Source organism: Psammomys obesus, unplaced genomic scaffold (assembly GCF_907164565.1).
Source record: "Psammomys obesus unplaced genomic scaffold, mPsaObe1.curated_primary_1811, whole genome shotgun sequence".
Classification (NCBI taxonomy): domain Eukaryota; kingdom Metazoa; phylum Chordata; class Mammalia; order Rodentia; family Muridae; genus Psammomys; species Psammomys obesus.
This window is the reverse complement of record NW_026585895.1, coordinates 14,496,249-14,512,575: the sequence shown is the minus strand read 5'-3', so window position 1 is coordinate 14,512,575 and position 16,327 is coordinate 14,496,249. Positions and strand designations below refer to the sequence as shown.

General features: G+C 46.9%; 1 protein-coding gene across 2 annotated transcripts; it reads left to right on the top strand.

Moving 5' to 3' along the window:
• The first annotated feature begins 1,192 nt into the window (after positions 1-1,192).
• Positions 1,193-14,291, top strand: Klhl23 (kelch like family member 23). Of its 2 annotated transcripts, none has more exons than XM_055600705.1 (4): positions 1,193-1,543; positions 3,179-4,393; positions 7,776-7,928; positions 11,903-14,291. In XM_055600705.1, exons 2-4 carry the CDS (start codon positions 3,181-3,183, stop codon positions 12,211-12,213), a joined length of 1,677 nt encoding a protein of 558 aa, XP_055456680.1. In that variant the 5' UTR covers positions 1,193-1,543; positions 3,179-3,180; the 3' UTR covers positions 12,214-14,291. The 2 variants fall into 2 exon arrangements, with proteins under 2 accessions (XP_055456680.1, XP_055456679.1); XM_055600704.1 differs by lacking the exon at positions 1,193-1,543 and adding an exon at positions 2,234-2,419.
• Positions 14,292-16,327: the final 2,036 nt, after the last annotated feature.

Here is a 16,327-nt window from a genome sequence, read left to right as displayed (position 1 = left end):
ACGGAGGTCTCTCTGATAAAGCACTGGGTGAAAAGTAACAACTCCTGCAGTACGCCCCTGGGTCGCTTTCTTGGCGTGAGGAGGCTGACCAACACATGATGTGCTCGTGCACAGAGGCCCAAGGTCAGCCTTCCGAGCTGTTCCTCAGGCACTGTCTGTCCTGTTTTTTGAAACAGTGTCTCTCCTTTGAGACTGGCTTGTCCTAAGAGTCCAGTTCCTCTGCATGGCGGTGCTGCCATTGCCAGCACCTGCTTTTCATGTGAGATGTGGGAGCTGAACTCCGGTTCTGGCTCCTGTTTGTGAGGCAAGCAACGTTAGCCGTCGGGCTCTACCCCTAGCCTCAGGTAACATTCTAAGGCCTCAGGTAACAACATTCTAAAGCAATAATTCAGAACTAGGGAGCATGAGACCCTGCAAGCAAAAATTGCGCTTTGTTTTGAGACAGGGTCTTGCTGTTTCCTGTGGGGTGGCCTCAAATTTGGGATCCTCCTGCCTCAGCCTGCTCTGCTAGGATTAGAGGATTATGGCATCACCAATAGCTTGGAAGCGAAAGTTTTAATTGGTTCCTATAACAATCGGCAAAAATGAGAGCATAGTGAACCTTTCTATTCAAGAGTTATTGATCATATACTGTTACCATTCTACAAGTTAGGAATAGGACGTGGGATGTCGGGACAGATGGTTCGGGGGTTTCGAGCACTGGTTGCAATTGCAGAGGGCCGGGGTTTGGTTCCCAGTAGTCACATGGCAGCTCACAGTCTTTGTAACTCTGGTTCTAGGAGATCCAATGCTCTCTCTCTTCTGGTCTCAACAGGCTCTGCCCACAGGTGATGTACGCACACACAAATACATTTTAAAAACTTACCCCCCCCCCACCCCCGTATGTGTGTTTTAGTAGCTTGCTCAAGGCTGTATGTTAAGCAAGTGACAGAATGAATGTTAGGCCCCCAATCGAAATCTCCTTCGCTTTCTTGCTGCGGTGTTGAATTGTTGATCAGACTCTGGGATGGTAAACCTTTCGGGTCTCCCCCCCCCCCCAAGAATCACTTGGTGCTCTTGAACAGAATGAAGATTTCTGACATCTGGGGCGGGGGTTGTGAGGTTCTACACAACAGCACCCCGGAATCAAACCTAGGATGTAGAATTAAACTACAACCACTCAAAGGAGAACAAGCATGTATTTGCTCAGAGTTCGCTTGGCAAGCGGGCCAGTCATCACCCCTGTCCTTCCCAGAGGCTCAAAGCAGGCAGGGACATGAGAAGGGTGTATAAAAATAGACGAAAAAGAAGCGAGGAGGAGGGGCAGTAGCAGCCTCCACCTCCGCCACCCCAGATATCTGATTGGAGGCTGTTGGCTGGGAAAGCCGGGGGTGGGCTGCAAACACGTGAGATCGGTTTTGACATATTTATATTTCCCTGGTTGGTCCTGAATTGGAAGTAGAAACTGAAGTTGGCTTCCTGGTTGTCCGGTGCAATTTCAGCGGAGATTGTGATCTGGCTTTCTGCACTTCTTTGCCGTCTCAGAGTTCGCCCATCATGTAAGGTATGGCCATTGTGTATCTGTATACTCTTTCATTCTGACTTTTAAGAATCACCTTCGCTCTCTGGTGCTGGGTTCATTCCTGTCTTCCAGTTAGCTCCATGACAGCCACGGACCATCCTTCAAACCTGATCACGACTTCCAGGCTTATGAGGTGCTCCCAAGTTATTAAAAATCTTGCTGATTAAAAGCACTTGACAGTAGCTTTCGCTGCATATAAGAAAGCGGGCTTTCTGTGTAGCACAAATGGCCATCACCAGCAGGCTGGAGGCTGCCCCTTCCAGCTGCTTGTGTTCTAAACACAATAATATGAATCTTAGTGCCCGGACTCAGCCTTGACCCAGGCTACCCCCACTTTTCCTGGAAGCTTCCAGGTTAACTGCTGGTGTGCTAAGCTGCCCCAAGGCTCCTTCCTGCGCGCTCTGCTTGGAGGCAGCGTGGAGTTCGTGGGAAAGCGGCTACTTGTGGCTTTTGAAAGCAGCCCTAATCCGAGGAGACCTCAGTTTCGCCGCCTTCTCTCGGCACTTTCTCTCTCCCCGCACCCCCACGGGCCAGGGCTGGCAAGAGCTCTGGAAGGAGGGAAGGTACGCGGCGTGCGCACTCCCCCGGGCGTTAACTGGGTACAGCCAGGCGCAGGGCGGTTGCGATGGGCGTGCGCGCGCGAGCGGGAGCGGGGCTGACCCGCGGACGCGGCCCACCTGCTGCGGGCGCCGGGGCCGCGGCGCCGGGGCTGCGGGCGGAGGCGGGGGCGGCTCGCGGGCTGGAGCTGCACTAGCGGCCGGCCTCCGCCGCGCGCCCCCAGACATGGTCAGAGGGTCGGGAGGCGCCCCCACCCGCGCCGGTCGCTAGTCCGGGGCCGCGTCCCTCGCCGCCAGCGAGGTAGGTCGGAGCCGATCGGCCCCAGGCCGGCCGGAGGGGCGAACGGACCGCGCCGCCCCCGGGCCCCCGCGCGCCTGGGCGCCAGACAATGGCCGCGCGGCGCGGGCGCCTGGGCGCCGCGGGGGCGTCCACACTTGCGCACCCGGCCGGGCAGAGGCCGCGGGCACCGGCCAACGGCATCGGCGAATCCCGGCGCCGGGCCCCGGGGCGGGGCGCTCTCCCGGCGGGAACGCGGGCCGGGCCCTGGCGGCAGCGCGGGCTGGAGGACCCAGATCGGGCCCGGCCGCTCTTGTGCTGTCAGCAAGCGGCAGGGGGCAGAGATCCCCTTTGCTGAGATTCTCTCCATCTTGGTTGTGATTTGAAACCGAGAGAGAGAAAAAATAATAATAATAAAACGCTGAATTGGAGCCGGGCTGCGCCGGGCTGACCCCCTCGGACCCTTGGCTTGTGGACTCCCAGGAACTGCCAGGCTGGGACAGTGCAGAAATTGGGTGACCAGGGGTAATAATGCCAGTATCTCTTAACAGATGGACAACCGAAAAAAAAATCCAGGGGCCACATTCAGGGCTCCAAGCTATCCTGAATTTAGGCAGACCATCGTCGTATAAACAGTTCAGTCCATTTTTGCGTATGGTGTTTGGGCGGCTGAATTTTGGAATTATGCCTGGTGCCATCAATGTCTGATGATTGGAATATTTAACGTTAATTATTGGAGGTAATACACAAAACTGAAGACGTGTCTGTTTATATTTATTGCAGCCATGGCTCTAAAAGGACAAGAAGATTACATTTATCTTTTCAAGGATTCGTCGCATCCAGTGGATTTTCTGGATGCGTTCAGAACGTTTTACGTGGACGGATTGTTTACCGATATTACCCTTCAGTGTCCTTCAGGCATAATCTTCCATTGCCATCGGGCCGTCTTAGCTGCCTGCAGCAATTATTTTAAGGCCATGTTCACAGCTGACATGAAAGAAAAATTTAAAAGTAAAATCAAACTGCCGGGCATCCACCATGATATTTTGGAAGGCCTCGTAAATTATGCGTATACTTCCCAAATTGAAATAACTAAGAGAAATGTGCAGAGCCTTCTGGAAGCAGCCGATCTGCTGCAGTTCCTCTCAGTAAAGAAGGCTTGCGAGCAGTTTTTGGTCAGGCACCTGGATATTGATAACTGTATTGGGATGCACTCCTTTGCAGAATTCCATGTGTGCTCAGAACTAGAGAAGGAGTCTCGAAGAATTCTGTGCTCGAGGTTTAAGGAAGTGTGGCAACAAGAAGAATTTCTGGAAATCAGCCTTGAAAAGTTTCTCTTTATCTTGTCCAGAAAGAACCTCAGTGTCTGGAAGGAAGAAGCTATCCTGGAACCAGTCATTAAGTGGACTGCTCATGACGTAGAGAACAGGCTCAAATGCCTATACAACCTATTGAGCTATATCAACCTAGATATAGACCCGGTGTACTTAAAGACAGCGTTAGGCCTCCAAAGAAGCTCTCTCTTAACAGAAAATAAGATCCGTTCCCTGATATACAATGCCTTGAATCCCATGCATAAAGAGATCTCCCAGAGGTCCACAGCCACCATGTACATTATTGGAGGCTATTACTGGCATCCCTTATCAGAGGTCCACATATGGGATCCTCTGACAAATGTGTGGATCCAGGGAGCAGAAATACCAGATTATACCAGGGAGAGTTATGGTGTCACATGCTTAGGGCCCAACATCTATGTGACCGGAGGGTACAGGACAGATAACATAGACGCTCTTGACACAGTGTGGATCTATAACAGCGAAGGTGATGAGTGGACAGAAGGCTTGCCGATGCTCAATGCCAGGTATTACCACTGTGCGGTCACCCTGGGGGGCTGTGTGTACGCGCTGGGCGGTTACAGAAAAGGCGCCCCTGCAGAAGAGGCCGAGTTCTATGACCCACTGAAAGAGAAGTGGCTTCCCATCGCAAACATGATTAAAGGTAAGTGTAGCTTTTGCTGTCCTGTGTTTTGAGAGAGTAATTTTAAGAAGAATGCTTCACACTGAGATAGTCTTCAGGAATGACGGTAGCTTAGACTCTGACTCAGCCTAGCGTGATCCAGGTAGACACCGTACAGAACCCAGCTTGTCTGGCCTTCAAGCTTCACAAAAACCTCAGTCAACAGAGTGCATGGCTTCCACACACAAAGCCCAGGTTCCATTGCCAGCATCATCAAAACTGGGCTTGTGGCTCATGCCTATGATCAGGAAAGTCAGAAGTTCAGGTTCATTCTCAGCTACATAGGGAGTTCAAGGCCAGCCTGGGCTATGTAAGACTCCATCTTTAAAATTTTTTAATTAGATGGAGTAAAACATGTAATAGTTTTAAAAAGAATGAGCCGCATGTGGTAATGTACACCTGTGATTCCCAGCACTCAAGGAGGCAGAGGCAAGTGGATCTCTGTGAGTTCGAGGCCAGTCTGGTCTACAAAGCGAGTCCAGGAGAGCCAGGGCTACACAGAGAAACCCTGTCTCAAACCCCCACCCCAAATGCTGTATAAGTTAGAACAGAAAGCTAATTTATGTAAAGAAATAGTATAATTCACTCCATACATAGTCCCATACATAGTCCCATACATAGTCCTCCATACATAGTCCCATATCTTACTTCAAGTGTTAGTTTGTATCTGGCTTAGAGACTGATGTGGTTAGTTTTTTTAGTTCACGGGTTTGTTTTTTATTTGTCCTTCAAGTGTTTTTCAGTTCTGATTTGTTTTTGTTGTTTTGATTTGGTATTTTTGTCTTGTTTTGTTTTGTTTGAGACAGAGCCTCGCTCTGTAGCCATGCCTCCCTGGCACCTGCTGTATAGACCAAGCTGGCTGCAAATTCAGAGAGCTCTGCCTGTCTCTGCCTCCTGAGTGCTGAAATTAAAGGTGTGTGCCACCACACCTGGCGCCGATGTGCCCTTAAACATCCAGCTTCCTCCCCCTTCTCAGAATACACGGATCGTCTCTGTAAGGTCTCTCACTAAAACTTTGGAAGGTTGGTCCCTTCGGAATATAACGCTGTACGTTCTCCTGAGAGCTAGAGACATAACCTGTGCTTTGGTGGGGCTCGCTTGTCTGAAAAGAAAGGGCAGGCCTCCCCGTGGCCCACACAGCCGAGCATACCGAGTCTCTGTGCCTGCCCAGTAAATATTGGATTTGTTGAGATTATTTAGCCTTTCTCTTCTTCGTTTCAGCTGGAAAAAAAAAAAAAAAAAAGGTTCTACTAGAATTCTTCTTTTATTGCACTTATGCATTAGTGCTTGGGAGTTAAAAAAACAAACCCAGCTGGTAGGTTCTTACCAAACTGGTGTCATTTTGTCCCAAATGTTTCTTCCCAGGCCTTTCTGTTTCTTTTTTAATGCTAGTGAGGGTGTGGGAATGTGACCTGGACTGGAAATCTGACCTGATGTGATCCTTGGAGGACAAGCCGGAAGCTTAGTGACAGATGGTCTTGTGATCATACCCTGCTGCTATAGCCAGGCTGCCTGGGTCCCAGCTCTGACTTTTTCTGCTGAACTTGGATGAATGATTCAGCCCCTCTCTCTGCCCAGCTTTGCCATCTGTCCTATGGGGAGGGCAGCATTAGATAGCTGGGGGTCTTGAGAAGACTGAGGGACCCTGTGCTTACGGAACACTGGGAACAGAGTGTAGCTCACACAAAGCCTTCAGTATCAGGTCTGCTTTTCCCAAGCAGCTGTGTGTGTGGTTGGATAGCAGAGAGCCTGTTGCTGTCTGGGTTCTGGCTTTGCCTGAGCAATACCATGGCTGACTGACCAGCTGACAGGCCGATCCTGAATGGTCTCACCCTTCTCCCATAGAAGAAGCAAGCCAAGTTCAAGCGCTCTAAGTTGCAAACCTGCAGGCATTACTGCTTTTATTTCTCAATGATGACAGTGTCAGTGGTTTTATAGATAATGCACCTTTGAGGGTGGAAATTGGCAATTTTAAGAATTATATTTGAAACTGTTTTCTGGGGGTGGAGCCGGGTGGTAACTGAAAGAAAGCCCTTTGCCTTTTCATTACCCTTGGTGCTCTTATGGGAGATCTTTGTATTCTGCCATCCTTTCCCACATGCCAGCTGGCTTTGAAATCACAGAGAGTCATTCTCTTATTATTATTATTTTTTTATTATTTATTTATTTAGAGCCACAAACTAGGCCAGAGGTTTATTATTTTCACTTGAAAATTTGGATTCTTGTTTCTATCTAGCCAATCCACGGAGGGTAGCACTCAAGCTCCAATTTGTACAGCTTTGATTTATACCATTCTGACGGACTGGTTTAGACCAAAATTTTAGTTTCCCATTTTCCAGTAGAAAGTACAAGGTTATGCTTACTTGCATTATGAAGTGAAGTAACACCTTTTCTGGGAATATAAGTTTCATTTGAGTTGAGTCAAATTCTAGTTTTATTTCTGTTTTGGGAGGGCATTTAGGGATATTATATACAGAGAAGAAATAAACCTTTGGCTTCTTTGGAACTCCTGAGTCTGTCTTTTTCATTATAACATCTTGCTTGTAAACCTACTTGTACTTTGAAGTAGAGATCAGTGAGGAGATTAAACTGCCTGGGCACATAACAAAGTGTTATTCAAAATTGGTTGAAAGACTTGAAACTGCACATTTTCAACTAAAATGAGCCTCTCCTATTACCGGACGAACCTGTTTTCTTCTCACTTTCCTGCGGCATCAGACTCTCCCAGTTTCCCCGGTTCAGGACCTGAGAATGAGCCTGGTTTGTCCTGTGGTTGAAGCCTATCTGTTTGACCCATCTCTCACCTCTGCCCTTGCCTTCACACTCAAAGCACCTGCTGAGTCTGGCCCTTGAAAATCCTTATGTGAGTCTGTCCCTCCGTCTTCCTTTTTGGACCCTTCCTGCCTCTGTTTATAACCTTGAAATGCCCTGATGAATGAAGCCCAGACATTTAGCTTCAACTTGCATTCCATCTTTAATTCTTGTAGGATGACTCCCATTGTGCTAGCCTGCATGGCATTGCCTGGTAAGCCTCTGTGGGGCTTTCCTCTGCTTGCTAGAGTCCTAACCATCAGGCTCAGGGCAAATCGTGTCACCCCTGCTGTGATTTCTCCAGTCAAAAGCAATGTGCCTTTGATCTGACCAATCACATTAGCAACTCTCTCTCTTTATGGTATTTTTCCATAAAACTTTGTTGTAATTATTTGTACCCCTAAAAGAGCACAAGGAGCGTTTAGTTTTCACTCTTACCTCTACCACAATGCTTTTCGGCTACCGTCCGTAAAAACAAAGCAGTAACAAGTGGATTGGTACTCATTTCAGAAACGCATGAACGATCTAAGATGTGATCTTAATTGACATACAGGTGTGGGGAATGCTACTGCCTGTGTCCTACATGAAGTTATCTATGTCATCGGCGGCCACTGTGGCTACAGAGGAAGCTGCACGTATGACAAGGTTCAGAGCTACAATTCAGATATCAACGAATGGAGCCTTATCACTGCTAGCCCACACCCAGGTAACAAGAATCCTATTTCAAGTATATGACTGCATCTGTAGTGGGACACAGCACAGAGATTAAGGTTGGGCGAGTGTGCCTTCTCTTTTAGAAGCGTGTTCACTCTGGATTTCAAGGACTGTTACACACCTGCTCCTAGACATGCACAGGCCTGTATGTGTGCTACCTTAACAGTCATAAAGAAAAGTATTGTGTGTCAAAGGGATGCCCTGCTTCTGTGGTGTGTGTGTGTGTGTGTGTGCTAGAATAGGATGTCAGATGTATTCCTCAGTTGCCTCAACACTTTAATATTTGAGACAGGGTATCTCTCTGAACTTGGAGCTTCCCTGTTTGGCTAGATGGGCTCTCTATGGTGATTCTGTCCCCACACTTCCGTGGCTGGGATTAGAGGCATTCGTTGTTGAGCTCAGCATTTCATGTGAGTGCTGGAGATCTGAACTTGGGTCTTCATGCTCACCTAGCTATCTCCTTGGCCCCTTTTTGCTCTCTTTCAGTTTTAGCCTTTCATGTGGGGTTGGGAGTACAAGTCAGTGGTAAGAGCGTGTACTTAGTGTGTGGGGGACCCCGGGTTCAGCTTCACTGTGAAAGAGTGAATAGTCTAGACTTTTACAGTTACGCCATATGTTTAAGAATTTGCATTTAGATGAAGTCATATGTCACCTTACTGTTTTGAATCTTCTTCTTCTTTTTTTTTTTTTTTTTTTTTTTTGGCAGAGTATCAGGCTTTTAGTGGGTCACTGGAGAGGAAAAATAAAAATCTGCAAGCTTAAGATGTCTGTGACCAGCAGCAACAGCTAACACCCTTGAGCGCGCCCTGTGCGGGCTAGGGTTTGGCGAGGCACTTTGCATGCAGTGTTATCTCCAGTTCTCACTGAAATGCTGCGCATAGGTGCTGTCATCGTTGATTTACATATTTGGAAATGGAGGGTCAGTAACTTAGAAAAGGTGCGAAGATTTTCCCAAACCACACAGTTGAAAGCGATGGCCCAGGAGACACGGTCTGCCAGTCTTGGTTCTGTAGTCCGCAGCCGGCCGCTGCTAACGAGCATCTTTATTGCTCTCAGCCCACATCGCTGCCTCTGCCTCCACCTCCTGAATCTGTCTCATCTCACCTGCGTCTGGTGCTGCATCTCTCTGGGTGCTAACACCCTCACGTCAGAGACTTTAGCTGCAGGCCGCCCTGGCTCTGAAAACATAGCTTGTGTGGATATTGGTCTTAGTAGCCCAGATGTATCGTCTAGTCTAGCTGAGACTCCCATCGCTTTCTATGGTGTTCAACAAAGTTGTTGGAAAGTTGTAATAGTAGGTCATTCTTGGCAGTGGCTAATGCTTATTTGGTATTGGCTAGGCACACGATTCCAGTCACTTTACATGTATTAATCTGTTTATATTTGTCATCTTTACAATACCTCAGTACAGTACCTGAGGCAACTAATTTTGTTCAGAAAAGGTGTATCTAGCCCACAGTGTGGAGGATCTTTTTCAAGACTGGTTGCCACTTTGGTCTGGTCCCTGACGGAGCAGGAAATGGTGATGTCAGGAGCAGGTGTTAAAGCGGAAGTCACCTCAGCAACCACTGAGGAAGAAGAGAGAGGACTGGTTGGTGTTTTTCAGGGGCCTCCCCTAATGTCCCACCTTGTTGTAATCCATAGCACCTCCTAGTATCAGTGTCCTGGGTGGTAAGTCTTTATATATTGTCTCTTGGGAGGGAGGCATTACCCATATTCAAACCACAGCACCACTATTTATGTATTCATTTATTTGTTTGGTGTGTTTGTGTGTGGTGTGCCCGCTCGTATGTGAGAGTACACACGTGCACACGGTGTACCGGCACACAGAACACCCATGTGAAGGCCTGAGATATGGATATGGTTGCTCTCCACCTTCTCCATTGAGGTAGGATCTCCCAGTGAACCCAGAGCTCACCGTCTGGGTTAGTCTGGCATGCCCTGGGGATCCTCTTCTCTCTGCCCCGTGAAGTGGGCTTCTACCCATTCTGCATTACATGGGTTCTGGAGTTCTGAACTCTGGCCCTCAACCATGGCAGTATTTTACCCGCTGAGCCATCACCCTAGCCACATGGCCATATTCAAACCTCACAGCAATCCTGCGAGCTAGGGAGGGGTTCTTGCAAACTGGCTTACAGGGGTTGAAGTGGTGACATTGCTTTGCTCAGACTCAGCCACCTAATGCCTGTTAGAAGGGAGGTTTAACCCAGGTAGCCGGCCTGGGGTCAGTGCTCTGCACCGTGTTCTCACTGGAACACTGTGTTAAACCCTCCATCCCGCATGACCCTGCTTAGTTTGTGGTCAGACTTCACTCTCCAACAAAATCCAACACCTGAGAAATCAGACTTGCAGTGTAGGAAAAAACCACAAAGAATCAACTAGAAAGTGGTTATTTCCATTAATATATTTAATCTGTATTGTACAAAGGGATCTATTTAAAAATAAGTGTCTCGGGACTAGAGAGATGGCTCAAAGGTTAAGAGTACTCGCTGCTCTTACCGAAGACCTCGGTTTAGTTCCCACTGCCCACGTGATGGTTTAGCAGTCCAGTTCTGGCCTCTGGACACCAGGCATGCCCAGGTCTACATACATACACACATGCAGGCACTTACGCATAGACACAAAATAAAAATTAATTCAAAAAAGCAAAAATAAGTGTCCTACAAAGTCTATGAATTGTATATAATTTACTGTCTACTTGAAAAAAGAGTCAAAGCCAAGCACAGTGGCGCACGCCTATAATCCTAGCACTGTGGAAGGCAGAGGCAGGCAGATCTCTGAGTCCAAGGCCAACCTGTTCTACATAGTGAGTAGCCAAGGCTACACAGAGAAACCCTGTCTCAAAAAGAAAAAAGAAAAAAAAAAGGGAGTCTAAAAGGCAATGTTACTTAGGCCTAGTGTTAGAAGGCACAAAAAATTGAAAATCACCCCAAAAAAGTACAGTATAAATCAGTAGAAACACACAATTGTAGTTGTGAAGTTTTAATTTATATTTAAGTTTTCCTGATGAGGTTTTTTTAGATGCTAATTAGCACCTCACACAGTACATTCTCTTGGCTGTCAGGGTGTGTAAGCTATTTTTTGAATTGGCTTGTTACCAAAATTTAAAATTCAGAAGATTTCAAACAAAAATCATGGTTGGGGCCTTTAAAGAAAAGTGGTGAGGACTGGCAACATGACAGTGTTCCTGCCCCGGCAGCAGTGATGACAGCCGAGGAGTAGCTGTCCACGTTAGATGAGGCCTACGGTTGTTCGGGCCACACCACAGACCAAAGGACCTGTGGGCTGCTCTTCTTATCACCGGCCTGCTTCATATCAGGGTGCCTGGAGGAGCCAACAGAAGGAGAGAAACGAACACAGTCTAGGCGAGGTAGACTCCCCACCACACGGCCCAGAAGTCCAAAGCTTCTGCCGGGGGACACCCTTCATGGTGGCCATGACAGCCAGAGGCCTCGGTAACTCGGATGCATGCTTTTCTCACTTGTGCCCTCGACTAGACTGGCAGGGTAAACACCACTGGGCAGGCTATCCTCAGAAGCAAGTGTCCTGGCTGACGCATCAGGTGGTCTGTCATTGGTCACAAGGCTGCCGACACCCTGAGAAACCTACCCCGCTTCCCTAGTTGAATGTCCTGTCGGGAGGACGGTACCGCCGCTGTCTTGAAAGCTGCTAAGTGTCAAGCTCCATGTGTTGTGTGTTGGGCAGTTCCCGGAGAGATGGTGGTGAGAGGGGTGGCTTCCTTCTTGTCATTGTGCATAGCCGCTGATGAGGATTATGGCCCTGAGGGTTAAGCAGCAGGGGCAGGTCATCTGAGTCAGGTGGGCAGCAGAGAGCAACAGAATCAAAATGTCACCATGTCTATTTTGGGGTTCTGAATTGCAGAGCTATTTATTGTGTTTGTTTTCGGGATTAAGATCTTGTTTGTTTGTTTGTTTGTTTTCTTTTTTTCTTTTTCCTTCCAAAAAGAATATGGCTTGTGCTCAGTTCCATTCGAAAACAAGCTTTACTTGGTCGGCGGACAAACCACGATCACCGAGTGCTATGACCCGGAGCAGAGCGAGTGGAGAGAGACGGCGCCCATGCTGGAGAGGAGGATGGAGTGCGGGGCCGTCATCATGAACGGATGCATCTATGTAACGGGAGGGTACTCCTACTCAAAGGGCACGTACCTCCAGAGCATCGAGAAGTACGACCCTGAACTCAATAAGTGGGAAATAGTGGGCAACCTCCCGAGTGCCATGCGGTCGCACGGGTGCGTTTGTGTGTATAATGTCTGATGGAGTCCACGGGACTCGGGGCATAGTGAAAAGAAACGCAGAGTTTGGGGCGCCTTGTCATCGTGACGTAGCCCGTGATGGGGCATTGGAGAATTTAATTCCAACTCTGCACTGTCTCCAGACCCAGCGATTATGGGAATAATGTAAGAAAAACGTTGTGTTTGTACACAGTTCAAATAGGAGAGTTAACCCCTCCTAGAATCTCTGCTTTTAAAGGTAGATTGGAGTATTTGACACTTGGTAAAGGCGAAAGGCCTGTGTAGGGAACTTTTCTTCCTGGGTAGTATCAAAACACTGGGTGTAGGTGAAAACCATTCATTCTGAATTATGAAGTGTCTGGTAAGAGCCTCTGACATACGTGCACGGTGGCGCACACTTTTAATCCCAGAGGTGGGCAGATCTGAGTTGAAGGACATCAAGGCCAGCCTGGTCCACATGGCAAGTTCCAGGCCAGCCAGGGGTACAGTGAAACCCTGTCTTTAAAAGCCTGCCATGTGCCCGTGGTTTTTTGTGGGTCTCTAGCCGGTAGGAATTTGAAATGTAAAGAGAGAACCTTCTCTACCTCTACAAAACAACACTTAAAATTGTTTCCCTTTAGAATTAGTCAGGATGTGGATTTACTTACAGTCTTTTCCCTTTGTGGTGTATATAATTTATTGGTAGCATTCTTTATTTCCTATCAAAGCTACACGTACTAAACACTGTACAAATGATTGCTACTGTTCAAAGACTTTACAACTCAATTTAAAAGACTAGCAAGTCTAAAAATGACAGAGAAGATAGTCAAATATTTTCTGATGCTAAGGGCTGTGTTTAATTTTTGGTTTGGGTGTAGGTTGCTAGTTTAGGTATCTGGCTTCCGCATGTTGGCAAATCCTCTTTTATAGTTAGGTGTCTGCATTTAAAGAGCCGGAAAGCATGTAGAGCAGCTGTGATGCAGTGGAAAATATGTTGACAAGAAGAATTTGCTTTAATTTGCCAGTTCTGCTGCTAACAAGATCTTGGGACTTCAATCTCTGAGCCCATCTGTGACTAGAGCTTCCTGACACATGTACACTGGCATTTTGAGACATAGATTTTTCTAGATCAAGAGCCCCTCAAACCTTTGAAGCCAGATGAGGTCTGGGTGGTCTATGAGCCAGATATACCCTTTTTCATCTTCTGTGTGCCTGCAGGGTCACTTCCCAAATGTGCCATAACTTGAGAAGGGGTAGAGTTGGCTTGTGGGGGCACTGCCTAACTCATCTAAATGTGAGTGGTCTATGAGACCATCTGCCCACGGTTGGTTGGTTTTATCGTTTTTGTTTTGTTTTGTTTTTTTAAGAGATGTACTTATTTTTACTTTAAATAAAACTACTTCTGATTTAAAAAAAAATTTCAAGAAAACTATTTAATATTCACTTCAGGTAGCATTTTAAACAGACTCAACCCTTTGGAGTTGCTACATGATACTTTTTATAAAGAGGCATAAGAGGGACCATGGCGGGCTAGTGAGCTGACTCGGTAGGTGAGAAGGCTCACTTCGCAGGCCTGAGGCCTACACGAAACCCTTAGCACCCACTGTGGAAGGAGAACACGGAGTCCTGAGAGCTGTCCCCTGCCTTCCACGTGTGTGTTGTGCCATGTGTAAGTATGCATACACACACAATGGAAGTAAATGTAAAGATTTTTAAATGATTATATCCTCTGCCCAGTGAGTTCTCATTATTTTTAAGCTAAAGAATGCTGAAAAAATGTAAATGCATGAGAATGTTTATGTCTGCATTATAAATAGTAGCAACAATACGGAGAAAATCTCTACGTTAAAGAAAGTGTGCTAATGAAATAAAGTCTACTGCCATGAGAATAACTGTTTGGAAGACTGTAGAAGTATGATGTGTCACTGCTAAGTAAAGGGAGTTCTATGGGAGCTCGCGCTCACGGTAGGCCTGTGACTGTAAGGCCTTCATGCATGTGGACAGTGATGTGCTAAATAAACTCAAGGTGTTTGTGGAAGGGGATGTGGAATGGTTTTAAATTTAAAGGAAAATGATTTTTTCCTTTGTTTTTTTTTCAATAAAAATAAGTAAGTCACTGTATGTGTGGTTAAGAGTTGCTTACGGGGACTGGAGAGATGGCTCAGAGGTTAAGAGCACTGGCTGTTCTTCCAAAGGTCCTGAGTTTAATTCCCAGTACCACATGGTGGTTCACAACCATCTATAATGAGATCTGGTGCCCTCCTCTGGCATACAGGCACACATGCAGGCAGGACACTGTATAAATAATAAATAAATAAATCTTTAAAAAAAAAAAAAAAAAGAGTTGCTTACGTTTGAGCCAATGGGCTGAAGCAGTCTAAATCAGTGAAATAAATTATATCCCGTTAGAATCTATAACTTTAATGGTAGGCTATTTTACTGTTTTCTCAAGAACGTTTAATGCTGGGAAAACAGGACCCTGCCCAGTCATGTTTGACAGTTTGCTTGGGGGAGCAGCTGAGTACAGTTGCAGTCACTTTCCTGTCCTTTGCCGACTCATCTGGATCCTGTGGGTACTGAGGTCCACCGCCGCCAGGAGTCCTCTCCTATGTGATCAGCGACAGTGAGGCCCCTGCTCGGTTTCGGATCCAGGCCCTCCTCATCTTGTTTTCAGTAGTCTCAGTATCCGGTCTCTCCACGTGTGTATCGTGTGTATGGACTGGACAGCAGTGTGACTGTGTCTACAGAAAAGGCATGCTACAGGTGCTTGACCAATCTTGTAAACCGTGTGTGATGGGGACATTTAATTTACAGCTTTTTAAAAAAAAAAAAAATCCTGCTTTTTGCTACCGATTCGCATGTGCAGGAAGGATTGAGAAAGTACACACACTTCTGTCAGTTGCCCCGACTTTCAAATCACTGCAATATAAATAAAAGTATGTATTTGGTATTAATTTAATATTTAGGTTTAGTGTGTTTGGGTTTTGTTGTTATTATTTTGTTTTTGAGACTCTCACTGTGTGGCTGTGGTTGCCCTGGAATTCACACTGTAGACCAGACTGGCCTCCAACTCAGAGATCTGCCTGCCTCTGCCGCCAATTGCTGGGATCAAAGGTGTGCGCCACTATGCCCAGAGTCAGTGTTTGAATTTAAAGGCCATTGCTTTGAAAAGGCAAGCACTTTGCTTACAAAACAAAATTGCAGAAATTATTTTACCCATGACTTAAGATAACTTTGATTTTTAAAAGTTGCCATTTCTCACAGGTTATATTTTGGGTCATTCAGCTGGAACGGAAAGAGAGTGAACATGTAGGGCACTTACTTGCTGCTTAAAGGCATAGTAGCCTCTGTTTTCAAATTCATGCCCGTTACCAGCTGAATGTTTGTGTTTCCCCAACATTCATGCATTGACGCTGTAGCCTTATACTTGAAACAGGAAGAATGCCCCGGAAGTCATTAAGGCCATGTGATACCATGAATACAGGCTTTCACCCAGTAGGGAAGTGTCTTTACAAGTCACCAGAAGACCTGCTCGCACATGCGCCTACTCTCACACACTTGCTCAGGCAGCGTGTGAACTTGGCGGCCATTTCTTCCGGCCTCCAGTTCTTCAACAAACATATCTTTGGTCTCCCTGTCGGTGGTGCCTTGCTATGGCAGCCTGAGCTGACAGGAGCTACTTACACAGTAGAGTGCTCTGTATATGCTGTGGTGGAGGTGCCAGGGAGAGGTCGACAGCCCTCTCCCCCTGTCACATGTGCAGAACCACCACCATCTGTTTTATTCGTCTGAAAAGCCTGAAACTCGTTGGGCAGTTGGTGGCACATGCCTTTGATTCCAGTGGTCGGACAGAGGCAGGCGGATTTCTGTGAGTCCAAGGCCAGCCTGATGTACAGAGGGAGTTCTGGAACAGCCAGGGCTTCAAAGAAACCCTGTTTCAAAAAAAACAGAGACCGAGAGAAAGAAAAAGAAAGAAAGAAAGAAAGAAAAAGAAGAGAGAGTGCGAGAAAGGAAAGAAAGAAAGAAAGAAAGAAAGAAAGAAAGAAAGAAAGAAAGAAAAGAAAAGAAAGAGAAAGAAGGAACTCAGAATTTCAGCTCTGTTTCTCAGGTCAGGGAAACACGTTCTAGTTCCTTCCTCTGAGAAGTCGGCCTAAAGA

Excerpts from the sequence above, each read along its gene's own strand:
- Klhl23 (XM_055600705.1), top strand. The coding sequence starts at position 3,181 with ATGGCTCTAAAAGGACAAGAAGATTACATTTATCTTTTCAAGGATTCG. Across the intron at positions 4,394-7,775 it reads CATCGCAAACATGATTAAAG|GTGTGGGGAATGCTACTGCC; the intron begins GTAAGTGTAGCT and ends ATTGACATACAG. Across the intron at positions 7,929-11,902 it reads CACTGCTAGCCCACACCCAG|AATATGGCTTGTGCTCAGTT; the intron begins GTAACAAGAATC and ends CCTTCCAAAAAG.